Below are 25,692 nucleotides of genomic sequence, written 5' to 3'. Positions count from 1 at the left end.
CTGGCTTGGTATAACTCATGATAGAATAACCCCCAGTTTGGGGTGAGTCTGCCCTGTTTGTCAGCAGTTTGTCCTGAATCTGGTATTCTCAGCTGTGACCCACTGAGGCACGGTGACAAATGGAACATGACAATTCTGCATTATTAATAGTTTTATAGCTTAGATACAAAAACATTTTATCAGAAATAACTGCAAGGCCCAAGATGAAAATCTGAAGCTATGTACAGGTAGTGACTAAGAATCTTTAAACTCTTTCAGTATACACTTCATATTTTTTGTACAACTTCTTTTACACCATCATAGCAGTATATTTACAAACATGTCTATTTTAATACATATTAACAAAAATCTTTTATGGCATATACTGGGTATTCGACCATTTAAAACAAAACAATGTTTCATTGAGTTGACACACTGGTTTGATTTCACTGCATGGTAGTTGAGAGTCATTATTCAAGGAGATGCTGATAGTTCTTATTATCCAAGTATTTAAATCATAACCAGTTCACTGCCATTCAGAATTAATGTATATTGCTGGCAGTACCTCACAGTACCAGAGCATCATCTCACATGCATATACCAGTGTCAGTCTGTGACATTCTTCTGATTACAGCTCAAGGATTTCAATTTGATTGCCAGGGCCACAATCCTACAAACACGTAAGCACATGCATTACATATGAGTAGTCCCATTGACTTCAGTGAAAGTATTCATATGTAGGGTGAAGCATGTGCCTATATATTTATAAGATTGGAGTCTAATTTTGTTAGCAGTTTTATTTCTAGTATATTTGGAAGGTGGGAGTGGTTTATTTTCCCATTTCACCAACATTTCAGAATTTATTATGCCCCTTTAATGCCTTTTTATACAGTTCCATAATTACGTTGTATCCTGCCATCAGACATGAGTTCTTTATAATTACCAAGGCCAATATTCAGCCACCCTCACTCAAGCTTAGTCTCCATTGAAATAAATGGGATTACTCAAGAAGTAAGGCACTACTCAATGTGAGCAAAGGGAGGACAATATGGCGCAGAATTATTAGAGGTGCCACAGCTCTACTTTGTTGCTGTGCCCCCCGTACGTAAGGGGAGGCAGAGCACAGAAGTGCGATTAAAGTCATCTAGAACTTTAAAGAATCCAAACCATCAAACCATTTTTGTATTTCTCATTTGATTACTGTTGCTTTGAAAGAGAGTATAATTTTCATTCCTTGAAACAATGCACCAGGCTCCAGGAGGAAAAGAAAAATCCCAATTTGTGGCTGAAAAAAAGTCATTACAACAAATCTGCACTAATTCAGCAGGGACAACAATTCAGACAACTGCTTTTCATGTGTGTACTGTGTTTTTTTACGGCTATTTAGGCCCTGATTCTGCAAACACGCAAGCAGATGGTTAGCTGTATGCATGTGAGTAGTCCCATTGACTTGAAGGGGACTACTCCCCTGAATAAAGTTAAGCATGTGTGGAAATGTTTGCAGGTTCACAGGCTTGCATGCTGTAATTTCACATCTAGATCTAGAACAGGAACATTACTGTACACGTAATGCACTTCTTTCTTTGACAATTCATAGCTGAGTAAACATGAGTGGGGAAAAGAACACCCTCGAAAGATAAAGGTGCTGAAAAAATCCCAGCAAAAGGGTTGAACGACCTCTAAATCCATGTGGCTGAGTTCAGGTATACCATCTTCTTGAACTTCATATGAAACTGAAGGCAGGTATCAAACTAAAAAACCAAAACCTGGAAGTTTTCCTAGGAAGCTATCCAAAGTCTCCATCAGCCTACTATTCTTTTGCATTCTGGCTTACCTTTTGTTGCAGGATGACATAGATATTGTTGTGTTACCCTGCGGGGAAATGGCTTTTAACTCACCAACTCTATTTCTGAGGATTTGCAGGATATAATTTTTTAGAAGTGTCAGAGTATTTCCTCTTGAAAATATAAAAACATGAGCATTTTTTCAGCAGCCTATATGAGGCTCACTGTGTAGAATGTGTTATTGATTGGCAAAACGCCAGCAGCCTGATCAATAACCAGAGGACTAGGGAGCAGCTGAAAGTTTTGCTAGCACCCAGCTCGTATCGTTCCTTAAGTCTTCATTGAAAATTCAGAGTTTGGCTTCAGCAGTACTGTGTAGCCATTGCTTACAAATATTTTGTCTAGATTTCCTGAACAGATTGTTCCACTGTCTGTTCTTCTACGGGCTGCATAGCTTCCTGCACATAAACTATGAACTCAGAGGCCTCTCCACCCTGTGTGTATACTGTCACGGTCTCAATTCCCTCCACTTCATCTGATGAGACTACCAGGTGATGCTGTTCAGCCAGCTCCACTGATGCCTGTTGCAAAGTCTCTTGAATCATTACAGTGTGATTGGCTGATTGTTCCTCTTCTTTCACCTAAAAGGAAATAAAGAGTTTATTCAAGCTCCAGCTTTAAAATAAATAAATGGTCCTGTGGTGATCAAAGCACTTGTATTAGATGAACAAGCTAGAAACCAAACAGGTATTTCTTGAAAGAATCTGTCAGATGTATACTGTAAATTTATACTAAGTACCTTTGACTACATGAATTTATCACAATTCTTTAAGTTATACATTTACATGTAAATCTGGAATAATTCAGTTGAAATCATTGGAATTATTCATGATTCCCAGTGGCATAATTTAAATAAGGATCTGTCCCATAATGCTCTATCTATGGTGTGCATCAGAATAGCCTGTACAATACTACACAGAAAATGCTTGGGACTAGAAATGTTGAAAATTTAACATTTTTGCAAAACCTCACTTTTTTTTTGTCAACGTTTTGACAAAAAATTCATTGACAAATAAAAATTCAGAGTACATCAACCAGCTCTGTTTGGGAGTCAGTCACAAAATCACATCAGTAACACTGCATATATTCACAAAAAGAAAAGGAGGACTTGTGGCACCTTAGAGACTAACAAATTTATTTGAGCATAAGCTTTCGTGAGCTACAGCTCACTGAACAGATCTTCATTCACCACCAGATCCATACAACATGCAGAGCTCATCTATAGTCCTGAACACAGTGCTTCAGTCCACAGTTGAAAGTAAAAGAATGTCATGATGCTTCAGTCATTTACAACAAGCACAATCTCTCACACACAGTAACAATTAAAAAAAAAAAAAGTACAGGGGACAGCAAGAGGCTGGAACTGTCACTTTTCTGAATAAAAGAAAAGTGCAGGGTTTTTAAAAATGTTTTCTAGATAATATTGCTGTGCTCAATAAAGGGACAGTTTCATTTGTAAGCAGGATCATAAATGACAAGTCTGCTGCTCCATGTCATTAATTTAGATTGTCTTTTTAAAAAAAAAATTAGAAACAAGCTTGAATAAAAACAGTTTCATTTAACCTGAACAAATGTTTTGTGAAATGACCCCCCACCCCAATAAACAACGATTTATTTCACACTGGAAGAAGGTAACTGACAGAATTTATACAAAGTGATATTTTACAATGAATGCTAGTCTCATATCTCCAACTATATCTATAAATCCCCTACTTATAACAAGAACATGGAAAAATGGGAATAATGCTAGCTCAGCTAGATCCCAGGATAAAGAGCAAAAGTCCACAGCATTTCAGGCAAATACACAAAGCATAATAAAAGAGTAGATAACAAATGATTGATACATTATCATTTTCTTGTATCCCATTTTGTACTATAGCACAAAGTCAGGAGACTCTTCTTTCTCTGATGATAGAGTCTGGCCCCATATCCGATGGCAACATTGAACATATACAAAACAACAGCAACTTAGAAAAAGAAAGGGGTCAGCCAGGTAGTAAGCATGTCCTCTACAAAATTAGGCAGATTAGAAAAAGGGCTTGTTATTTAAATTAGCAGAGAGGTGGTGACCCAATATGGTTTTTCCAACTTTCATTTCTATCACACTGTTATATAAGTATTAAATATTAAACACTCAAGTTCAGGGAAACACTTGAAGGTCAATACTCTTATCCCCGCTAGTTGGGGGGAAAAACTCTACAATGAAGATTTGAAGCATGTGTTTATGAGTCCTGGGTGGTAGAGGTTGGCAAGGATAGAAGAAGTTCTACATGCATCATGTTTTCTTGACAATCTTTTCTAATTTGATGGTTTTTCTAACTATTCATCCTTCTCTTTATACACTGACTTTTCCTTTAACTTTTTATTCAATATTAAAATCCTTTTGGTCAGACCATTTCTAGAGACCCACAATCCCTTAGGACTTAAATTCACACCCCTTTAAACTTGCACTCAGTTCAGCAAGCTACACAAAGCCCTTGGTCAAACAATAACAAGGAAGTTCAGGTGTTTAATTATCCAGAGGCGGCCCACTGTCAGTATGTCTGTGACATACTGGTGGGAATACATGGGGTTCTATCTGCTAAAGGATTTAACTCCTGAAAATTCTTGCTATTGTCATTTACCTTAATGGAACAGCACAAGGTAACAGAGCAGAATTTGGTTCTACGAGTTCAGTTGAAGTTTCGCCTGAGTAAGGACGACAAGTTGAGTTAGACTGCAGAGTTGGGGATTGTCAGGGTTCCTTCCCCACTCTGAACTCTAGGGTACAGATGTGGGGACCTGCATGAAAGACCCCCTAAGCTTATTCTTACCAGCTTAGGTTAAAAACTTCCCCAAGGTACAAGCTTTGCCTTGGCCTTGAACAGTATGCTGCCACCACCAAGCATTTTAAACAAAGAACAGGGAAAGAGCCCACTTGGAGACGTCTTTCCCCAAAACATCCGTCCAAGCCCTACACCCCCTTTCCTGGGGAAGGCTGGATAATAATCCTCACCAATTTGTACAGGTGAACACAGACCCAAACCCTTGGATCTTAAGAACAATGAAAAATCAATCCGGTTCTTAAAAGAACAATTTTAATTAAAGAAAAGGTAAAAGAATCACAGCTGTAAAATCAGGATGGAAAATACTTTACAGGGTATTCAGATTCAAAATACAGAGGATCCCCCTCTGGGCAAAACCTTAAAGTTATAGAAAACAGGAATAAACCTCCCTCTTAACGCAGGGAAAATTCACATAAAACAAAAGATAAACTAATCCGCCTGGCCTTGCTTACCTATACTGGTTGCAATATTGGAGACTTGGATTAGGATGGGTTGGAGAAGATGAATTTCTGTCTGGCCTCTCTCAGTCCCAAGAGAGAACCACCACGTAAACAAAGAGCACAAACAAAAGCCTTCCCCCCTCCCAAGATTTGAAAGTATCTTGTTCCCTTGTTGGTCCTTTGGGTCAGGTGCCAGCCAGGTTAGCTGAGCTTCTTAACCTTTTACAGGTAACAGGATGTTGCCTCTGGCCAGGAGGGATTTTATAGCACTGTATACAGAAAGGTGGTTACCCTTCCCTTTATATTTATGACAGGGATGCAGAGAAGTGCTTCTACTGTACCCAGGTTCTGCTCACATTACCAGAGTAGCTGAGTGTTACTGCTAAAATAATCAGCTCTAAAACAGTTGAAACCGAGAGCTAAGGCAAAAATTTTAAAGAATGGGAAGTGATTTTGGATGCCCTGCTTGAAACATGTTTAAAGGCTCTGCACCCGCTGTCTGAAAATCAGGCCTATTTAAGGTGTCTCAGGACAGAGGCACTGGTCACTACTGAAAATCTTGGCCTATGTTTTTGAAAGGTAGAAGGCCAAGTCCACTTGCAAAAATATGCACACCATTGTTCACCTACATTCAGCACCTCCAGCACCACTTTCGTTTATGTTTGGAAGGATATCTACACAAACAGAAAAGGCTGACTTTATTTTAAAAAGACGAATGCTTAAATTTTGAAGACAGAAGTGAATCCAGACAGAAATCTCCATTCGCATGATCATCACCTCCTCTCATGAGACTAATTGCTCCAGTAGCTGATCCAGTGTGAAAGGAAGGCCTCCACACAAAATACACTACTCAAAACTATAAAAGGCCAGACAAACCTCTAATCACTAGAGGATTCGGATAGGGAGCTGAATTTGCAGGCAATTAAAATCCCACATCTGGCTGTGAAACCTGCACACAAACAGCAATGCTTGACACTAGTAGTATTTAGGAAAGGACTCTAGTTCATTCTAACTTGTGCTTTGTTATTGCAGCACACACAGTCGTCTAACAATAGGGCTCAGCTCAGGAGAGTGGCATTACATTCATTGACAGCTGCAAGCAAGCATAATGCAATCTGAATGGATTGCCTTGTTTTAGTCATCCTAAATCAAAACCCATACATAATTTTTAACATAGTCATCTGTGTGTACATAAATATAGCACAGTTGACATGAAAATGAAAAGACCACAGAATCTCATTCAATTCAATGGCAGCAATCTAATATTTATTCAATTATATTCGTTGGAAATTAAAATGGCACATAAAGAAAGTTAAATTGACCACCCCGCCTGCCTTTATTCATGTGTTTTTATTGCCCGGGGCTTATAGAGTAAAGATGACTTATTGCCCTTATTTCTTGTGTTCCTCGCTTTTGGTAGCTCTTTGGGTCAGCTATCGGTAATCCTTTGTTTGACAAATTGCTGTGTTACTTGGGGTATTTACATTTCAAATCAACTCAGTGTTTACAGGTTTCAGAATAACAGCCCTGTTAGTCTGTATTCGCAAAAAGAAAAGGAGTACAAATCCAGGTTTTCTCACCCCCCCCGCCCCCAAACCCACTCTCCTGCTGGTAATAGCTTATCTAAAGTGACCACTCTCCTTACAATGTGTATGATAATCAAGGTGGGCCATTTCCAGCACAAATCCAGGGTTTAACAAGAAAGTCTGAGGGCGGGGGGGGGGGGGGGGGGCTTCCTCAGGCCCTATGCTACCAGCACTCCCAGCTACCTTCGAGACACCACTGACTTCCTGAGGAAACTACAATCCATCGGAGATCTTCCTGATAACACCATCCTGGCCACTATGGATGTAGAAGCCCTCTACACCAATATTCCACACAAAGATGGACTACAAGCCGTCAAGAACACTATCCCCGCTAATGTCACGGCTAACCTGGTGGCTGAACTTTGTGACTTTGTCCTTACCCATAACTATTTTACATTTGGGGACAATGAATACCTTCAGATCAGCGGCACTGCTATGGGTACCCGCATGGCCCCACAGTATGCCAACATTTTTATGGCTGACTTAGAACAACGCTTCCTCAGCTCTCGTCCCCTCACGCCCCTACTCTACTTGTGCTATATTGATGACATCTTCATCATCTGGACCCATGGAAAAGAAGCCCTCGAGGAATTCCACCATGATTTCAACAATTTCCATCCCACCATCAACCTCAGCCTGGTCCAGTCCACACAAGAGATCCACTTCCTGGACACTACAGTGCTAATAAACGATGGTCACATCAACACCACCCTATACCGGAAACCTACTGACCGCTATTCCTACCTACATGCCTCCAGCTTTCACCCTGACCACACCACACAATCCATCGTCTACAGCCAAGCTCTGCGATACAACCGCATTTGCTCCAACCCCTCAGACAGAGACAAACACCTACAAGATCTCTATCAAGCATTCTTACAACTACAATACCCACCTGTGGAAGTGAAGAAACAGATTGATAGAGCCAGAAGAGTTCCCAGAAGTCACCTACTACAGGACAGGCCTAACAAAGAAAATAACAGAACGCCACTAGCCGTCACCTTCAGCCCCCAACTAAAACCCCTCCAATGCATTATTAAGGATCTACAACCTATCCTGAAGGATGACCCAACACTCTCACAAATCTTGGGAGACAGGCCAGTCCTTGCCTACAGACAGCCCCCCAACCTGAAGCAAATACTCACCAGCAACCACATACCACACAACAGAACCACTAACCCAGGAACCTATCCTTGCAACAAAGCCCGTTGCCAATTGTGCCCACATATCTATTCAGGGGACACCATCACAGGGCCTAATAACATCAGCCACACTATCAGAGGCTCGTTCACCTGCACATCCACCAATGTGATATATGCCATCATGTGCCAGCAATGCCCCTCTGCCATGTACATTGGTCAAACTGGACAGTCTCTACGTAAAAGAATAAATGGACACAAATCAGATGTCAAGAATTATAACATTCATAAACCAGTCAGAGAACACTTCAATCTCTCTGGTCATGCGATTACAGACATGAAAGTTGCGATATTACAACAAAAAAACTTCAAATCCAGACTCCAGCGAGAGACTGCTGAATTGGAATTCATTTGCAAATTGGATACAATTAACTTAGGCTTGAATAGAGAGTGGGAGTGGCTAACCCCCCCCCCACCCCTCAGACGTTCTTGTTAAACGCTGGATTTGTGCTGGAAATGGCCCAACTTGATTATCATACACATTGTAAGGAGAGTGATCACTTTAGATAAGCTATTATCAGCAGGAGAGTGGGGTAGGGGGAGGTATTTTTTCATGTTTTGTGTGTATAAAAAGATCTTCTACACTTTCCACAGTATGCATCCGATGAAATGAGCTGTAACTCACGAAAGCTTATGCTCAAATAAATTGGTTAGTCTCTAAGATGCCACAAGTACTCCTTTTCTTTCAGTGTTTACAGGCATTCTACTTGGTCCCTATTAAGATTGTTCCACAGGGTATAATCTTCTCAAATTGTTAATTTACATCCCTAAAATGGGAGACACAGTAGGGCTCCTGCCATCAAAATGAATGGAGATGCCACTTGCTATTCTTTTTATTGACATCTCCATTTTTTTCCAAGGCTACCAACCATGACCTCTTTTCTGTTTGAGAGGCAGCTGAAAGGCATCTGGTCCTTTATCTCTCCTTAAAGAATGGCAACAGGAATTTGACAATATGCCCTGCTGGCATATTAAATCAATTCAGTACCTGCACAGATATGCTTTAAGTCCCAATCTCAAAGGCAAAACCATTGGCTTCAATTGACCACGATTTGACTTTAAGTGCAAATATCTAAAAAAACTGTTTGTATGTACCTATAAATAACATACAAGTATGGATAGCTATTAAAGAAATAACAGCCTCAAACATTAGGCAATCATACACAAAGAAAGTCTATTTTGCTTTAATTTGAGTAAAAAAGCTATTTAACAATAGACATGAAAGCCCCACCACTATAGAAGGGGGAAAGGAAATGCTAACAACAAAACAGTAATGTTGTCTTCTTCTGATGGAAGGGCCTGACCTGAAGAAGTAATGAACATCCAAAAGCTTCCACTGTAGTCAGCAGGACTTGTGGTTGCTCAACATCTAAAGACTTGATCCAAAGGCTACAGCGGTCAATGGGAGTCTTTCTATTGACTTCAGTGGGCTTTCAATCAGGCCCCTCTCAATTTAAGGGAGAGGAGCATGTTTAAGCAGACTGAATCAATTAATTCTAGACCTAACACTGGGCTAAACAGACAAAATAGTACCCACATAGTCACTTAAATAAGTCTCAAGACACCACAGTAAAGAAAATATATACAAGAAACTACAAACAAGTAAAAGAAAAGAATATATATCCATCCTTGAACTGCAAATGGCACCAGATTATTAAGAGTGGCCAGTTCATGGTTGATTCCTGGCATACAATCTCCTTGTTTTGTTCCATGCGCTTTTAAAATGGGTCAAGCAAAAAAATTTTGAATTAAAAACAAAACAAACAAACAAACACCTTAAACAGTAGGGGGTTGTGTTCTCCATTCTTTATTTTCTGTCCATCCTGCCCCACTTTTTTCGTCACAGCCTCTGTTCACACTGAATTGCGATTCTTCCCCCCGCCCCACGTTGTTTCTACCATCCTTTATTAACTACTTCTTAATCTCTCTAACCTTGTTTATTTTCCAATCACTCTTTAGTTCTAAATCTCCCTCTTTCTTCAATCTGTTTCTCTGCTTCACTACTGTCTCTCTACCCTCCCTTTAACAGATCCAGAATAACTCAAATATTGTACCACAAAGAAAGCTCCTCATCAGATCTTCTCCTGGATAAGATTCTGATGGGAGCACTAGTGCTGAAGTGGCTTGAAACTGACAAGATTAAGCTTCTGTTCCCCCAGTGCTGTCAGACCTGCAGCATAGAGTCTTGTCAATTTCAGACCATACTGGTAATGCTCCAGACTGACATCTTTGTTTCTTCTCAGGCATTTGATGCATATTTCCTTGCAGCAGCTGTACATTTTCATAGCTGTCATGCAATCAATTTTTCCCAGTGTAGATATCAATATACTCCTAAGACAAGTGGGTTTCTAATGAAAAAATTACATAAAAATAATACAAGAAATAGAAGTATCTGAAATAAATGTTGTTTTAGAAAAACAAGAACCAAAACTTCTAAGCAAGGACTCAGTCAGGCCATTAAAGGACCAAAGTGGGAACTTAATGACAGATGATGCTGATATACTGCTGATACTCGGAGTGATTTTTTTTGTCCCACAATCCACATGAGAAACTCAAGGTTATAGGATAGAAAGTGAAATAAAATTTTCAGGGGGAAAGTGAAATATGACCATGTCTTAAAATCACAACAGGGAAAACAGTTAGGAATTCAGAGTAATTAAAAGTTGACAAAGCATCAGGCTCAAGCCAGCTATAAAAAAAATTTGCTGTCCAAGGCTTTTCTGTTGTCCATGGTAAGGCAAGTAGCAGATGACTCAGCAGAGTCACGTTAATGCTGTTTAAAGTTTTTAAAAGATCAAGAAGAATGGACTGGATTATAATCTTAAAAGCAATCCTCTGGAGGGAAGACAAACAAGAGGCCAGATAATATGACTACACTGAATATACGGAATTTGGTAAAAGATCAGCATGAATACAGGGAATAAAGAGTATGCTTGCGGACAAGCAGGTAGTTGAATTGGTACACAAAAAAAGTAGGCTTCACAGTAGGTCTAGGAAAAGACTGTGAATCTACAACACAAATTACGTCAGAATGAATAAATCTGTTACAGAAGAATGCACATAAATGCTGCTTTAAGCATCAAAAATTGGTATTTGTACTTTCCAAGGATAGAATGAGGTAATTTACCATGACTCAGTTTCAGGTCCATTTTTCTTCATGGGCCAATTCTGCCTCTATGCGACCTCAATTCAGGACACAATTGGTCTTTTATGTTTGTAGGACAATGGAAATATTGAAAAAGATGCAGGAAAGGGGAGCAAAAGGATTCTAGGATTTGATACAGGATCAGTGCTTATACTAATCTGGCATCAGGGCTAGCAGAAAAAGAAAGATCATACTGAAGTGTAAAAGGGAAGGGAAAAGAACTGATTGGTGTCAAGCTGTTTACAATTGTAAACTCAGTGGCAAGGGGCCGTAGGTTGAAAAGTGAAGGAGTGAATTCCTTTTTAATACAAGCTGCCTTTCTTTACAAAGATAGCAAGAAAGTAGGAGTGTCCAAAGCACTAGATGTTTGTGTTCAAGATAAGAAAGAAATTGATTTGATTTAATACTTGGAGGGAAAAAGTAATTGAAATAATATTTTTTTTAAGTTTTGTGGTTTACAGTTGCAGTTTCTTATTGGCATCATTTCAGTACAAGGTTAATTCTCCTTCTCACTCTTTCACTGAAAAAAAAAAAAGGTCCCATTACTTAAAACAAAATAATTTTCATTAATACTGATTGTGATGGGGTGTCTCAACCCTGCACTGGTCAAGTGGGGGTTAACCAATCACTTTAGGCCCAAGAGGCCCTGCCCCCTTGTCCCTGCTGCCCATGCTCTCTGTGGAGGGAACAGATAAAAGGAAACTCATCATCTCAGTTGTGGCTAGCTGAGGAAGAGGATGGATGTGTGCCGCAGGCTCCTGCTGAAGGACTGTCAGCTCTCCAGACTGCTGAGGAGGGTATCCCGGACTATGCTATGGAAAGTCCACCAGCTACAGGGATAGACGGAGATGCCAAGCTGCTGCCTGCAGAGGACAGACCTGAAGTGGGCTCAAGGGTAGGAAGTGACCCAGGGAATGCGTTGGGAGCCGACACTTGAATCCACACTGCAGCCAGGTTGGTGTATGTGTGTGTTTTTCTCTGAAACCTACATTTTATGTCAAACTTCAAAACAGACAGACAAAAACAACCAACCAAAAACAAACACCTTCACTGAATGTCCCATTTTAAAAATTAAGAATTGCAAAATTTTATTTTACCTAGTTTGACAGCCCTGGGGACTGATGTCCTAATTATCCTCAGGACAGAGGCACATGGGCATTTTCCTGCCAATGTGACTCATCTTAGAGGTGGAGAGCCCAATTCTCAGATTAGGTGGTAGTTCAGCATAAAGCCTTCTCAAACTGCAGTTATTCTACTGAGCCAGCCACCAGAGGCGCTAATTATGTGGTGTATGTACTCCTGAGCTACTTATGAGCACCTGAGTCTCATCAATAACACCCTCACAGTTAGGAAACAGAGTGGGCAGTAGAGTTTTCCCACAGTGCAACACATTCTTAGGGCTAGAGTGTCAACACTTTGGGGGGAGGGAGGTCAGCGTTAGCCACTCCAGGATAGGGTTACTGTGACTCATGTCTGTGCACTGCAGTGTGGATGCCAGAGCACTAAGTTTGAGCATGGATCAGAAAATCTTTAACCTGGAGTTAAAATGCAAGGTAGACTCTCAAGCCCAGGGCTCCCTGACACAGGTCAGCTGACTCAAGTTCCACTAACCCTAGGCTTATATTCCTGTGCAGACAAACCTGGAAGGCATGAGAGATTGCACAGGGCTTTGAGAAACCAGGAGAAGGTTAACAGGGATGTGTAGGGGCTATGAGGAACCAAGATTTGAGGTCACAGTACTGGAAGTGGGGTGGCACCTCTGCAGGGGCACAGGGTGAGGAGGAGCTTAGTGCTCCTATGCCAAACTGAGTAAAGATTACTAGATTAGCTAGGAGACATTGCTGAACTGGGCAGTAACTTGAGTTCTTCAAGATGTTTTGCCCCTACGGGTGCTAAACTGAGTGCCAGTACACTCTTGACCGGAGATTGTAAACAGCAATGTTTGTGGATTTGTGCCTGCACAGAGCAGTGCATCGTGCTCCCAAGTTGAGGGCAGATTAGGAGTTGCAGACCCACCACAGCTCCAGTACTTTTTTGGCCATGAAGCAAAGAAGACTCCACAGCAGGGGGGAAGGACAATGGGAGGTGGAGCACCCATGGAGACAAAACATCTCAAAGAACACAAATTACTGTGTAGGTAAACAACTTCTCCTCCTCCTTTGAATATATGTCCCTATGGATGCTCCACCACAGGATGTGTGCGCGCCCATGCACCTTTGATTGGAGATTATAAATAGCAGGGTCTGCACCTGCACAAAACAGTCTCATGCTCCCAAGTGAGGGCATTTAAAGCGGTGCAGACCCACCACTGCTCTAGTTCCTTCTCACCCACCCACAGCTTGATGCAGCAATTGTGGTGTCTATTGTTTCCAGCCACTTCCTACCTTGTTTATATTCCCTGATTACCAAACCAGGCAGTGACTAAAGGCTGACATTAGACCTCAGGAACCTGAACACCTACATCCTATCATAGCACTTCAGGATGGTGACGCTAGCTATCATAATCCTATCCCGGGATCCAGGGGACTGGTTCATCGCACTTCACCTTCAAGACACCTACTTTCATGTGACTATTTTATCCCTCCCACAAATGCATTCTGCATTTTGTCATAGGCTCGGATCATTACCAATAATGTGTCCTTCCCTTTGGGCTCTCCATGGCCCTGAGGGTCTTAAGGAAGGCCCACTCAGCAGCAGCAGCCCACCTATGTCAGTGGGACATCATGGTCTCTTTCCATATTTGGATGTCTGGCTCTTCAAGGACCACTCCGCCCAACAGGCCTAGATAGCAGCCACCAAGACCCTATGTCACTCTCTGGCCTGTAGTTACCCAAGTCATCCCACTTGTTAATCTGAATATTGGCACAACATTATTACTCTTCCAGTGTTCTGGAATTTTCTCAATATTCCAAGATTTATTAAAAATTAATATCAGCAGGCCAGAGATTTCTTACAGGACCAACTCTCAGGACTGTTGGGTGCAAGTTATCTGGACCTTCTGCTTTAAAAATATTTATCACTAGTAGATGTTGTTTAACATCCTCCTTAGTTACTAATGGACTGATAAGTACTCTATTATCCTCAAGTGATTTGAACACACCATTCAGCTTTTCCTCAAGTACAGAGCAGAAGTATTTATAGAACATTAATGTCTTTTTTGCATCATCATTAATAATTTTACCATCCTCCTCTAGTAGCAGGCCTCTACCATTGCTAGGTTTTCTTTAGTTTTTAAAAGTATATTAGAAACACCTTGTTGTCCTTAGCTCCGTCAGCTATAGATTTTACTTATCTTAAATTACTTTATCAATTTTCTACTCTTCATAACTTCTGACTAATTTATAGCAATTACTATCTATTTTCTCTCTTCTTATATTTGTTATATATAATGTGTTTATTTCTAATCATTGCCTTCACTTCTCCACTGAACCAGGACAGGTTTTTAGCCCAAGTTGTCCTCTTTCTTGAATGCAGAATCATGGCTTTTTGGCCATCTAATAAACTCTTCTTAAAGAATCCCAAATTTTCATTTGAAGTCTTTGCAATGAGAAATAGGGCAACAGAAAGCCCCTCAAATATCGTAGTTGTATGTCATTAAAGACTAACAGCGAGGACTTATGTGCAGTTGCTGAGAACAGGTAACCAAGGCATGCTGGCAGAGTGTGGATTTGATTACATCTACCCGTTTAAAAAAAAGGAAAAAAAAAAAGAAGCTCTTTAAAACACCAAGCTGCATTCTAAACTTGGCTGGTAATTAGTTTTTGTCTCCTTGCTTCTGCAGTTACCTCTCAAACTAATGACAACTCTGCACAGTGTATTAGTCCAGAAAGGGAATTCTGCTGTCACCTAATCAACTACAGTTTGACTTCAACAATAGTAACGGCCATTAAGAGCTTGCGGCAAGGGGAGCTGAGTCCAAATTCAGTTTAGTCCTCAGCTGAGGGCTGCCATGCCTCTAATGGAAAGAAAAAGGAAGTGGAAAGAGGTTAGTGAAACCACTTCTGCTTTATCCAAATGGCTTCTTGATGTAGACAGCAATGTAAAGTATATTACATTTTTAGTGCATGTACCTTGTTATACATATAAAGAAGCTGTAGCATCAGATTACAGGCACCTGAATTCTAGACTTCTGTACCACCAGACAACACACATGAAAAAAGGAAACTGACCATAGTTACCTTGCTAATTCCACATGGGCTCTGAAAGTCATGCTTGACTTCTTTTCCTCATATTTATCACCAGCAATCAAATTTTTCAGTCCAAATATGCTCTTAGTGACACCTATGTAATCTCGTTGTCTTCAGTGGATTGCACAGGTATATCTGATTGGAACTTGGTAAGCAATTATCTTAATGATGCACAAGGAAGATCAGAATCCATCTTAATTCTCTGTGACTATGTCTTCACTACAGCGTAAATTTGAATTATCTATACTCAAGTAAATCCTGTTGAGTTAGGTCAGCTCACCTTAAAAGAAAGCAGCCTGCTGTGAAATAATACTCCAGATACAAAGAAGTATTGGATTACTGTTAACAGTGACACTGTTAACTGCTGGTGAGGGCCCAGAGGGGTCAGTTATCTTGAGTTACCACCACATTCGAGTTAAGCGGTTTTGTGTGGGGACAGGACTCGAGTTAGGGGTAACTCTTGAGCTAGAACTTGAGTTAACTGTTCAATGAAGACAAACCCTGAGTGGTGTTGGTTCTGTAGCACTAAGAGTCTGAAAAGTAGTCAATCAAGTGAAAACGAAAACCTTATTTTTATTACAAATATCAGTAGAGCTGACTACATGGGGGAATACAAAATATGCTCCTTTTACAGTAATGTTTACAGTCATTTTTCAGAAAAAAATTGCTGTTTAAGAGCTAATGCTACCTTAGCTTAATGCAAAATAAAGACATGCTGAAGAAATTTACTAACAAAACTACTTTCAGTTTTGTTCTAAAAATCCTGAAAGTAAGTTCTTTGACATCTTATGTTGAAAAAGCTGGAAGCTCACACACAGAGAAAGTAAACAACAACTATTATGCGCAAATATCCAAACTTTATGCACACAAGTAAAAAATTCCACCCGCCTGCGGCAGAATATGGAATTATACTGAATGAGTCAATCCTTTAATTCTTATTCAAAAGTTGGCCTTCACTGTACTCTCATTTAAAGAGATAAAAGTTCCTTTGTGAAATAAATAAATATTTTATGAAAAAATTAATGAGAATAAAATGTGTATTTTCTAAGAAACAGAAGAGCTCTTACCTGCTTTACCACTGTAACAGTTCCAGGTGCCATGGTAACTACAGAAGCAACAGCAGCAGCATCATGGGTCTCTGACCCCAATTCAATGATTTGCTGAAGGATGTTTACAGCGGTAGAGTCAAGTCTTTCACCTTATCAGAAAGATAATGGGCACAAGACAATTATAGCCAAGACAGCTCTAAGGCTCCGTGAATCAAAATGCTCTTCTCTCTCTGGCCTAAACCCTCACATGTAGAACTCCTCCCATATATAAAAGCAGCTCAATAACATGACATTTTAATAGTGGATCCATGGGAGAAAGTATTCACCAAATAAGTGTCCTCAGGAACAGGACGAGCCTTTGCATAGTTCATTTTTATCCATATCTGAAAGTGATCTAGAAGAACTTATTGATTAAACAATCAATAGGCAGAACTTACAGCAGTAACTGTAAACTACAAAGCTGCAAAGCTTTATGACTCCAAATGAGTATTTGCTAAGGGTTCAGCTTTAACAGAATCTGAACTCTAAAGTTATAATAATCAGGACAGCTATTTAGTATACTGTTTGTCTACCATTGCCATCTGTTTGACCATCTGCAGTTCCTCTCAACCCAGAACAACCACCCTTGTCAGTAATGTGCTGAAGGGGAAAATGAATTCTCTTTAGAAAGATCATGCCTGATCACTCTATTTGTATAGCAGTTTTTGCCACACTTTTTCATTTTCTGAGTATGTGGGGCTCTGACAGACGAATAGTCAGTTTACAGAATATACAGAACTGAGATTATGATGCTACAGCAGCATGAAGGGGACAGAACATGGCCATAGCTAGTCAGTGAAAAATTCCTATTGTGGTGAGGAACTCCTATCCCTTCTGCCCACCTATCTGCATTTTTTAGATGTCTCTGGAAGAAAAGAACCTGGCAGAGCTACGTTATGTTGATACTCAGTTTGCATATGTTAGAGCAGCCACTAAGCTCCTTTAGCGCATGCTGGGACAGGGACAGAGCAGCCCACAGAAAAAAGCAGGCCATAACGGGGTCCCTAACCCCAAACTCCACTCAGGGGAGAACATGGCCGATATAACTTAAGTTTCAAATATGAAGAAGTTGACATGCTGTTATTTGTATGAGTCAACATTATTTTAATGTATGTTTTAATTTGTTCTGGTGTGTGACTGTATAACTCTGCCTCTGGACAAGATGTTACTTCTCTTCAAGTTTTTCCAAAGGAAATATGTCAAAAAATATTCTAAACAAAATATGAAACACTAAACTAACAAAATATGTTTTGAAAGCTTTATGCTTAAACTTAACCCATATTATGCTTATTTTAAATTTAAATGTATGCATGACTGGGCAAAGATTGCAAAGGATTCCTCTGATGTATTCAGAATTCCCACTGGGGGAAAATGCAAAAAAAAATATATATATATATATATATATATATAAATTGTCAGTGATACCTCCTCATTTAATATGCTTGAAAATTCCATTCTGCTACCAATTTAACATGCTTAGCAAAGGAAATATGTGTTACCCAAAATTATAATCCCTCCAAATTTAGGTCAGGGATCAATGGTGAACAATATACATTTCAAGAATGACTATACTAAGTCATAGTAATGGATCCATTGCAAAAGTGGGATCCTGTGATAAGTACTCTGTTAGGCAGCATCACAGAGACCCTTGTTTATCTCTTCATCAAACTCATACACAAACACTTTGTTCTTCTGTTTTAGTACTCTCAGAAGCTTGAAAATAATTTCTTCTTTCCCTCCCGATTTTGTCATTTTCCATTTAGCAAATATTAAATTAGTGCTCCCCTGTTTCTTGTCAAACACAAGCCAATACAGCTCTGGTGGGCTTACTTCCTTGTTTGCGTACCATCATAATTAACTGAGAACACGGTAGATTAACTATTCAACTGTACATCCTCTGCTGGCTGGTTGACTCTTGCAGCAAGGCACAAATGTTATCTAGAGGATTGCAATTAAACATTCAACATTTATTCTGCCATGCTATTTGTCTGTACCATGATATTTTCTATATTTCATACAGGAAATTCCACAAATACCGTAGTAAGGTCAAAAACAGTGGTGTAATAAATGTTGATGATTTATTGATGATCACTGTATATATAGATGTGTGTGCATTGGTAATTATTTGGGTGTGCAGTGGTAATTATTTTTAATTTCTTATAAACAGTAATATGAATGAAAAATGAAAAAAAAAATTGGTTGACATGCCTAATCAGTTTCTAACCGCTTTATGGTAGACCAGCGGTTCTCAACCAGGGATCTGGGACCCCTGGGGGTCAGCGAGCAGGTTTCAGGGGGTCCGCCAAGCACGGCTAGCATTAGACTTGCTGGGCCTAGGTCAGAAAGCTGAAGCCCAAGGCTTTGAGCCCCACCACCTGAGCAGCTTAGCTTCACAGGGGCCCCTGTGGCATGGGGACCCAGGCAATTGCCCTGCTTGCTCTCCCTCCCGGACCCAGTGCAGGCCCAGTTGTTGTGGTACAGGTGGGCCATGGAGTTTTTATAGCATGTTGGGGGCAGCTCAGAAAGAAAGAGGTTGAGAACTCCTGTGGTAAACCACACTGTGGGTCCAAAAACTTGACATTGTCCTTTTAAAAACAATTACAGATGACCTTACAAAGAAATGTTTACCACACTACAGTATTAGTACCTCACTACCATATAGAAAATACCTTTTTAAAAATCAACACAGAAGAATAAATATTTCTTTTTCAAGTTTCCCACTGTATTCACAAGAGTTGGGAACTCTGATGAAAAGAAGATCTAGTCTACCCTTTCAAACTAAAAATATCCGTTACCATTCTCTGAGGTATATCTTAGGTCCTGTAATGCAGCTACAGCAGCTTGAGTTCCTTGAACGTCTTCAGCCTCTGTGATGTGCAGATACTGAGTAGATGCTTCCTCAGAAATTTCAGTTGTTAGCTAAAAAAACAGGTCAATGATCTCATTTTAACTCTTGAGAATTACAGAGGGCACTTGGTGCCCCAAATTTAAATAAGGAAAAACTGGATGACAGATTTATAACAACATACTTTATGGAAGAACATGAGAAATCCTGGCCCCATTGCGGTTCATGGAAATTTTGCCATTGATTTCAATGGAAGCCATGATTTCACCCCATAAGCTTATTTATACTTCTATTAGACGTCCAGATAGTTGCACCAAATTCGTTTACAAAATGCCATGTTAATTTGACTTTATTTTTATTGTGCATGTAATTTATAATTAATAACCTAATTACACACTTGTTAGACTCTAAGGAAGATATTTTGGGCCAAATTCTCCTCTTAGCTACACTGCCAATATAAATCTGGACAAATTCCTTTGAAGCCAGAAAATGACCCTTTGTGTCAAGAAGATTGGCTCCTTACCTTGCAAAAAAAGTTATGTTGTCCACAAGTATTCCAGCTTCTGGTTTGCATGTGCCCGATGCACATGAGATCAGATTCTTTTAAAGAGCAGTGCTTGCTGGGACCACACTTGCTCCCAATAGCCAAGGGCATAGTCGTTGGGTCAGTCACAACGACACTTCAGTTCCTTCCCTAAAGCAGAATCCAAGTGATATAGGATTTTGCAGTAGCAGGGCAGGAGGGTGGGTTGTAGAACACAAGTGGATAACACATTTTGAAGAACCACAGTTACTGCAGAGTGAGAAACCACTCTTCTTCAACTGACTGTCCACACAGATCCCATTTCTGTTCACTCGCAAGCAATAACCTCTTTTCATGGAGGTGGTATTCAGAATCTGCTGACACACGGACTGCAGGACAATGCAGCCAAATCAGGCATTTGACCTGGAGTCCTCTGTCAGGAGTCATGTCGAGTGAAGGTGTGAACTGAACTCCAGGTAGTTTCTCTACAAATGTCATACTGAAAAGCCCTTTATATTAGAGAAGCTGCTTACAGTGTGGTGGAATGGGCTCTTATCTGTGAAAATGGGTCCAACTGAGCTATTGTAAATCAGTTACGATCAGGAACTTCTTATAGATATCATTTGATTCTTCATCCTGTCAACAAAGGCCAGGAATGTATCGGAAAATTCCTGAACAGTCAATCTTGACTACGCCTAAGGTGTGAAAGCTTCCCTTTGACCGTTATGAGGCTTGGGAAATAAAACTTGCAAATCACTTGATTCAGGAAAAAGTCAGTAACAACTTTGGGCAAGAATGTTAGGTGAAGCCTCAATGTTATCTTGTCCTTATGGAATACTGTATATGGTGGTCTTGTTGTGACGGCTTGGATCTCTCCTACTCTTCGGGCTGAGTTTACTATCACTATGAAGCAATATTCATAGACAGCTGGTATAAGGAACAGGTCGCTAAAAGTTCAAAGGGAGCCCCATCAGCCTTATTACATAATGTCGAGGTCCCAGGAGGTTGGGGTCCGTATGATTGGAGGAAAGAAATGGATGGATAAACGTTTGAAGAACCTACCAACTATAGGGTGTGTGAAAACGATGTAACCAAAACTGTTACATGCTGGGACTAGCAGCATATTATGGGCTGCATCCCACCTTCATCAAGTTTCGTCAGGATCCTAAGAATGAGTGAAATGGATGGATAAACGTACACGAGTCCCAGTGCTCAGGGGATGAGTAAGGCATCTGACAGGGAGACTGGGCTTGATTCTCCCCCTCCCCCAGCCTCCCGCTCACTCCCAGAGTGGATAGTTAGCATTTGCTGTTCTTGTCCATGGCAAACAGGTCTATTCACATTACAGAAGATACTTCACAGAATTGAGTCACTGACAGAACATTCATGAGTGCGTGAGTATTGTCTGTTAAGCTGGTCCACCTGCGTGTTTTTAAAATCTGAAATATGTAGGGCCATTAGAGTGAGGTGATGATAAACACACCATTCCCAGAAATGGACTGATTCCTGGCAAAGAGGCAGTGATTGAGCCTGTCGATGCCTGTTGACGTAGTACGTAGTGATGTCCATCAGTATTTGGATAGTGGTTCCTCAGAGTGTGAGTAGAAATACCATGTATGCTAGGCAAAAGGCTCTTAGCTCTAGCATATTTATGTGGAGATTTAGTTCTTGGGGAGGCCTTGTGTCTCATTTGATCTAGAGGAGATCGCCTTACAAGAACTTGTCTACATAATAACCTAATCCTCACCAGCTGGGGTGTGAATTCTAGTACACACCAGCATGTCCTGCACTAACTGTAACTATCTGTGTGGACCCTGCTGGCACACATTAGAAGAGTCCTACGGTGCACTGACACAGTACTGCACTACATAAACGCACACTAAGGAATTTTTAGTGAGCGCCAGCAGGGCCCACGTGGGTATTTAGTGAGTGCATTCTGGTGCACACTAGAATTCACACCCCAGCTGGTGCACCTTAGCACACTGCTTAGGCAAGCCTTAAGAGTGGCTACATCCATCACCAGTGTCTTTGTTGGTAGGAATGGTGACAATGATCCTCTGCTGTACACCTGTAGGAGGGTCCTTCCACCAATCTAACGAGGGGACAACTTTTGTGGGACCATAAATATCATGATTATATGGGGTCTACCAGGTAGCTACACTGATCTCAACCAGTCTGCGTGGCGTGTAGGTGGAGTCTGGCAAACTGCGACATGTAGGAGCAGTAAACCATGTTTTCCATTAGTCTGAGACATGCTCTAACTATTCATGTTGCGCAAGCCTGGAGTTGACTGATGAAGTTCAGAAGAGTGAGGAATCTGTCTTGTGACAAGTAGGCTTTTTGGTACTGCGGAGTCCAATATTGCCCCTATGAAATCTATTCAGTGAGGGTCAGACTGTATTTCTCCTTGTTCTCTCTGAAACCCAAAGCAGCGAAGAGCATGAAGGCTACCTTTGATGAATTGCTCACTTGCTGAGGAGACTGTCCTTGAATTAACCAGTCGTTGAAGTATAGGTAGACATGCACTTCCTTCCTCCCTAAGGGAGCCACCATGAATGCTTGGCACTTGATGAATACTCTGGGACCAGTGGAGAGACCAAAAGAAATCATGCTGTATTGGTAATGTGACTAGCAACCAGCCAATTTAAGGTATTTCTTATGGGCCGGGTGAATTGCTATATGGAAACAGGTGTCCTGTAAATTGAGTGCGAACTAATATTGAGGATCTAGGGTAGGAACTATAGAAGTGAAGGTCACCATCCTGAACTTGAAGCAATGTATGAATAGGTTGAATCATTGGAGGTCCAGAATGGGATGCCAGCCCCCTTTCTTCTTTGGAATTAGGAAATAATCTGAATAACCCTCCTCACCTTGGAATTCTATAGGGACTTCTTCCACTGCTCTGAATTGCATAAAGGCTTCCTCCTCCTTTAACAGTATCTTATCAAGGGTGTCCCTGAAGAGAATGAGAGGGGGAAATGTCAGAGAGGGAGGGACTGGAACTGGACAGAGTACCTCTTATCCACGACCCACTTTTTTGAGATAATCTGGTTTCAGGCCTCCTAAAAATAAAAGATAGTTCCAAGTGGGGGAAAAAGTAGATCCTGCTATTCTATGCAGACTCCCAACCATCCTGTCAAATTTTCTGGCATGACGTCAGTGCAGAGTGCGTGGCAGAAGGGTCTTCTCCTCTGCAACCTCTCTTTTCCTCAGGGGCTCTAAAGATCTTAGTTATCCATAATATTAGGGGAGGGTTGCCTCTGATAGGTGAGGCTTGTAGAGTTCGGGTATACCTTTCTAGGGATTGCAAAGTGATCCTTAAGTCCTTCAAAGTGTGCAGGGCTTTGACAGTGTGTGTATGAAATAGGTCACAGCCTTTGAAGAGAAGGTCCCCCCATGGACATTTGAACCTCCTTCCATATTCCCGAAGACTGCAACCATGAAGCCCTGCACATTGTAACAGCAGCTGCTATACAACACGCTGCTGTGTCAGACATTGAGGGAAGCCTGCAGAGAAGAGCGAACTGCTAGTTGTCCCTCCATTATCAAGAAGTTTAACTTCTCTCTGTGCTCCTGAGGGAGTCTCTCAATGAACTGCGACATCCGGCTCCAAATCAAGAAGTCTTATTTAACCTGGAACACATGGTAGTTCAACAGACATCTAAAAGGTGGCTCAGGAATAAGCCTTTTGCCAAAGTAGTCCAGTTTCTTTGGATCTTTACCCCAGTGTCATTTTGGGTGGTCTCTGCAGTTTAGACTTCTCATGAACTAGGGACCCAGTTGTTGGATGGTTATAAAAGTACTCAAGCCCCTTTGAGGGGAGATGGTAGCTGGGATGACCAGAGCTCTTTGGCCGGCTCCAATACATCCTCATTTATTGGCATTGCACACCTGCCAGGGATCAAGGAGTGCAGGATGACCAATTGGTTCTGAGACTCCTCCCGTACTTGAATCTCCAGTGTGTCAACTGTTTGTTCCAGTGAACTCCTGAAAGATGTGTTAATTGTCTGGCTGGGTTGGGACCACTGGAGCGATGGCTTCATCCAGGGAAGATGTAGATATGTCCAGTCTCTTCTAATGGCAATCTGGTTCTTGCATGTCATCCTGTTCAGTGTCCCAGTGGACCATTTTCTCTTCCTGAGGTGGTCTGTGAGGGAAAGAAGACCTGATTTTGGAAGCAGGAGCAGAGATGATATTTTCTGCTGTACTGCATCCCCCAGGGTGCCCTGCATAGGGAATGGTTATGATGAAGAAGCGTACTCTTCCTGAGACTCCCAATGTCAATTTCTTGTAGGGATGTCTTCTGGAGAGAATGTGTCACATTTATGGCCACCACCACTTCCTGATAAGATCTGCCCCAATCAACCAATCATCCAGATACGGTAAAACATTTATATCCCAACGATGTAGGTGGATGGCAACTACTGCCAGAATATCCTGGAGGCAGAAGATAGGGTGAAAAGAAGCACCTGGTATTGGTAGATATCATTGTTGATTAGAAAATAAAAGAAACCTCTTGTGTGAAGGGTGAATAGCCACATGAAAATATGCATCTTGTAGGTTGAGAATCACAAACCAATCTCCTGAATCTAACAAGGGAATTACTGCTGAAAGGGTCACCAACCTGAATTTGTGCTGTTCCACATATCTGTTTAGATATCGGGATCTAAAATTGGCCTCCAACCTCCATTCCACTTGGAATCAGGAAGTACGTTGAATAGAATACCCTTCCCCTGTGCTGCACAAGAACTGGTTCTATAGCCCCTACACACAGAAGTGAGGCAACCTCATGTCAGCAATTAATCATGAGATGGTTCCCTGAACAGGGAAGGGGAGGGAGAATGGATAGGAGGGAACAGAACTGAAATGGATTGTGCAGCCAAATGTTATGGCTTCCAAACCCCATTTGCCACATGTTATATTCTCCCATGCAGCTTGAAAATGGGAGAGGTGACATCCGAAAGGAGGGGATGGGGTTTGATATTGCAGCTGTAAATCCTAGTCAATTGGGGGGTTGAGACTCTCGACCAAGCCATCAGAACTGTCACTTAGAGGTTGTGGATGGCTGAGAAGATGTAGCTGTAGCTGAGGGAGGTTTCTTTTTAGAGTATTTTGGTCTCTTGGCTCAGGGCTCAGCTGTTCCACAATAAGTTGAATACGGGGTTGGGCATGCTCTTTGTGCTGTCTGAGACCAGCTAAATCTCCTTTAATTTACAGCAGTATAAATTTCCAAGGATCTTAACATAGCTCAAGTACTTTAGAATGTGGAGAGATGTACCTGTCAAATCTTGAAAGAGAGTGTGACTGTCAAAGGCAAGGTCCTCAGTTGTGCTCTGATCCTCACTTGGGAAGCCCAACAGCTGGAGCTAAGATGCTCTTCTCATGAACACCGCATTGAACATGATGCAGTGTCAGCAGCATCCAAGGAGGCCTGGAGTGATGTTCTTGCCAGGAGCTGACCCTCTTGAATAATGGCCTTAAATTGGTTATGTTCCTCTTGCAGATGATCCATAAAGAAATAGAATTTGTTGCCATTCAAACAGTCAAATTTGGCCATGAGCGCCTGATGGTTCGTTGTTCTAAAGTGAAGTGTGGCTGAAGAGTAAGATTTGCAGCCAAAAATATTAAGCCTCCTGTGGTCCTTGCTGTACAGGGTGGACTTTGAGGTATGTTATCTGCTTTGTTCATTAACAGCCTCCACTACAGGGAATCTGGATCCAGGTGAGAAAATTAAAACTCTGATTCCCTGGCAGGGACAGGATACTTTTTATCTGCCCTTTTGTAGGTAGGTGGTGTGGTAGCTGGGGTTTGTCAAATAGATTTAGTGGGTTCCATAAGAGTTTCACTGACCAGAATGGACGCTAAACTATAAAATATTCAGGAGTTTATGGTTGGATACTTGAACCTCTTCTAAAGGAATCTGAAGCATTTCAGCAATTCGCTTAATCAGTTCTTAGAACTGCCTGAAGTTATCTGCCGCAGAAGGCAATGGAGGCATCACAGCTTCATCACGCAATGAGGAGGAAATATT

At 41.1% G+C, this 25,692-nt stretch overlaps 1 protein-coding gene across 1 annotated transcript in view; it reads right to left on the bottom strand.

Annotated features, from left to right (window-relative positions):
- Positions 1-201: 201 nt before the first annotated feature.
- ZFAT (zinc finger and AT-hook domain containing) overlaps positions 202-25,692 on the bottom strand; it is a 137,769-nt gene continuing 112,278 nt past the window's right edge. Inside the window, exons 14-16 of the mRNA XM_074943813.1 lie at positions 19,089-19,212; positions 16,273-16,403; positions 202-2,404 (exon numbers count right to left, since the gene is read on the bottom strand). Coding sequence (XP_074799914.1) covers positions 2,165-2,404; positions 16,273-16,403; positions 19,089-19,212 — 495 coding nt within the window. The 3' untranslated portion in view covers positions 202-2,164. The remainder of the gene's footprint in view (positions 2,405-16,272; positions 16,404-19,088; positions 19,213-25,692) is intronic.

This window comes from Natator depressus, chromosome 2 (assembly GCF_965152275.1).
Source record: "Natator depressus isolate rNatDep1 chromosome 2, rNatDep2.hap1, whole genome shotgun sequence".
NCBI lineage: Eukaryota > Metazoa > Chordata > Testudines > Cheloniidae > Natator > Natator depressus.
Note: the sequence above shows the minus strand (reverse complement) of the source record. Positions and strands in the feature narration are given on the sequence as shown.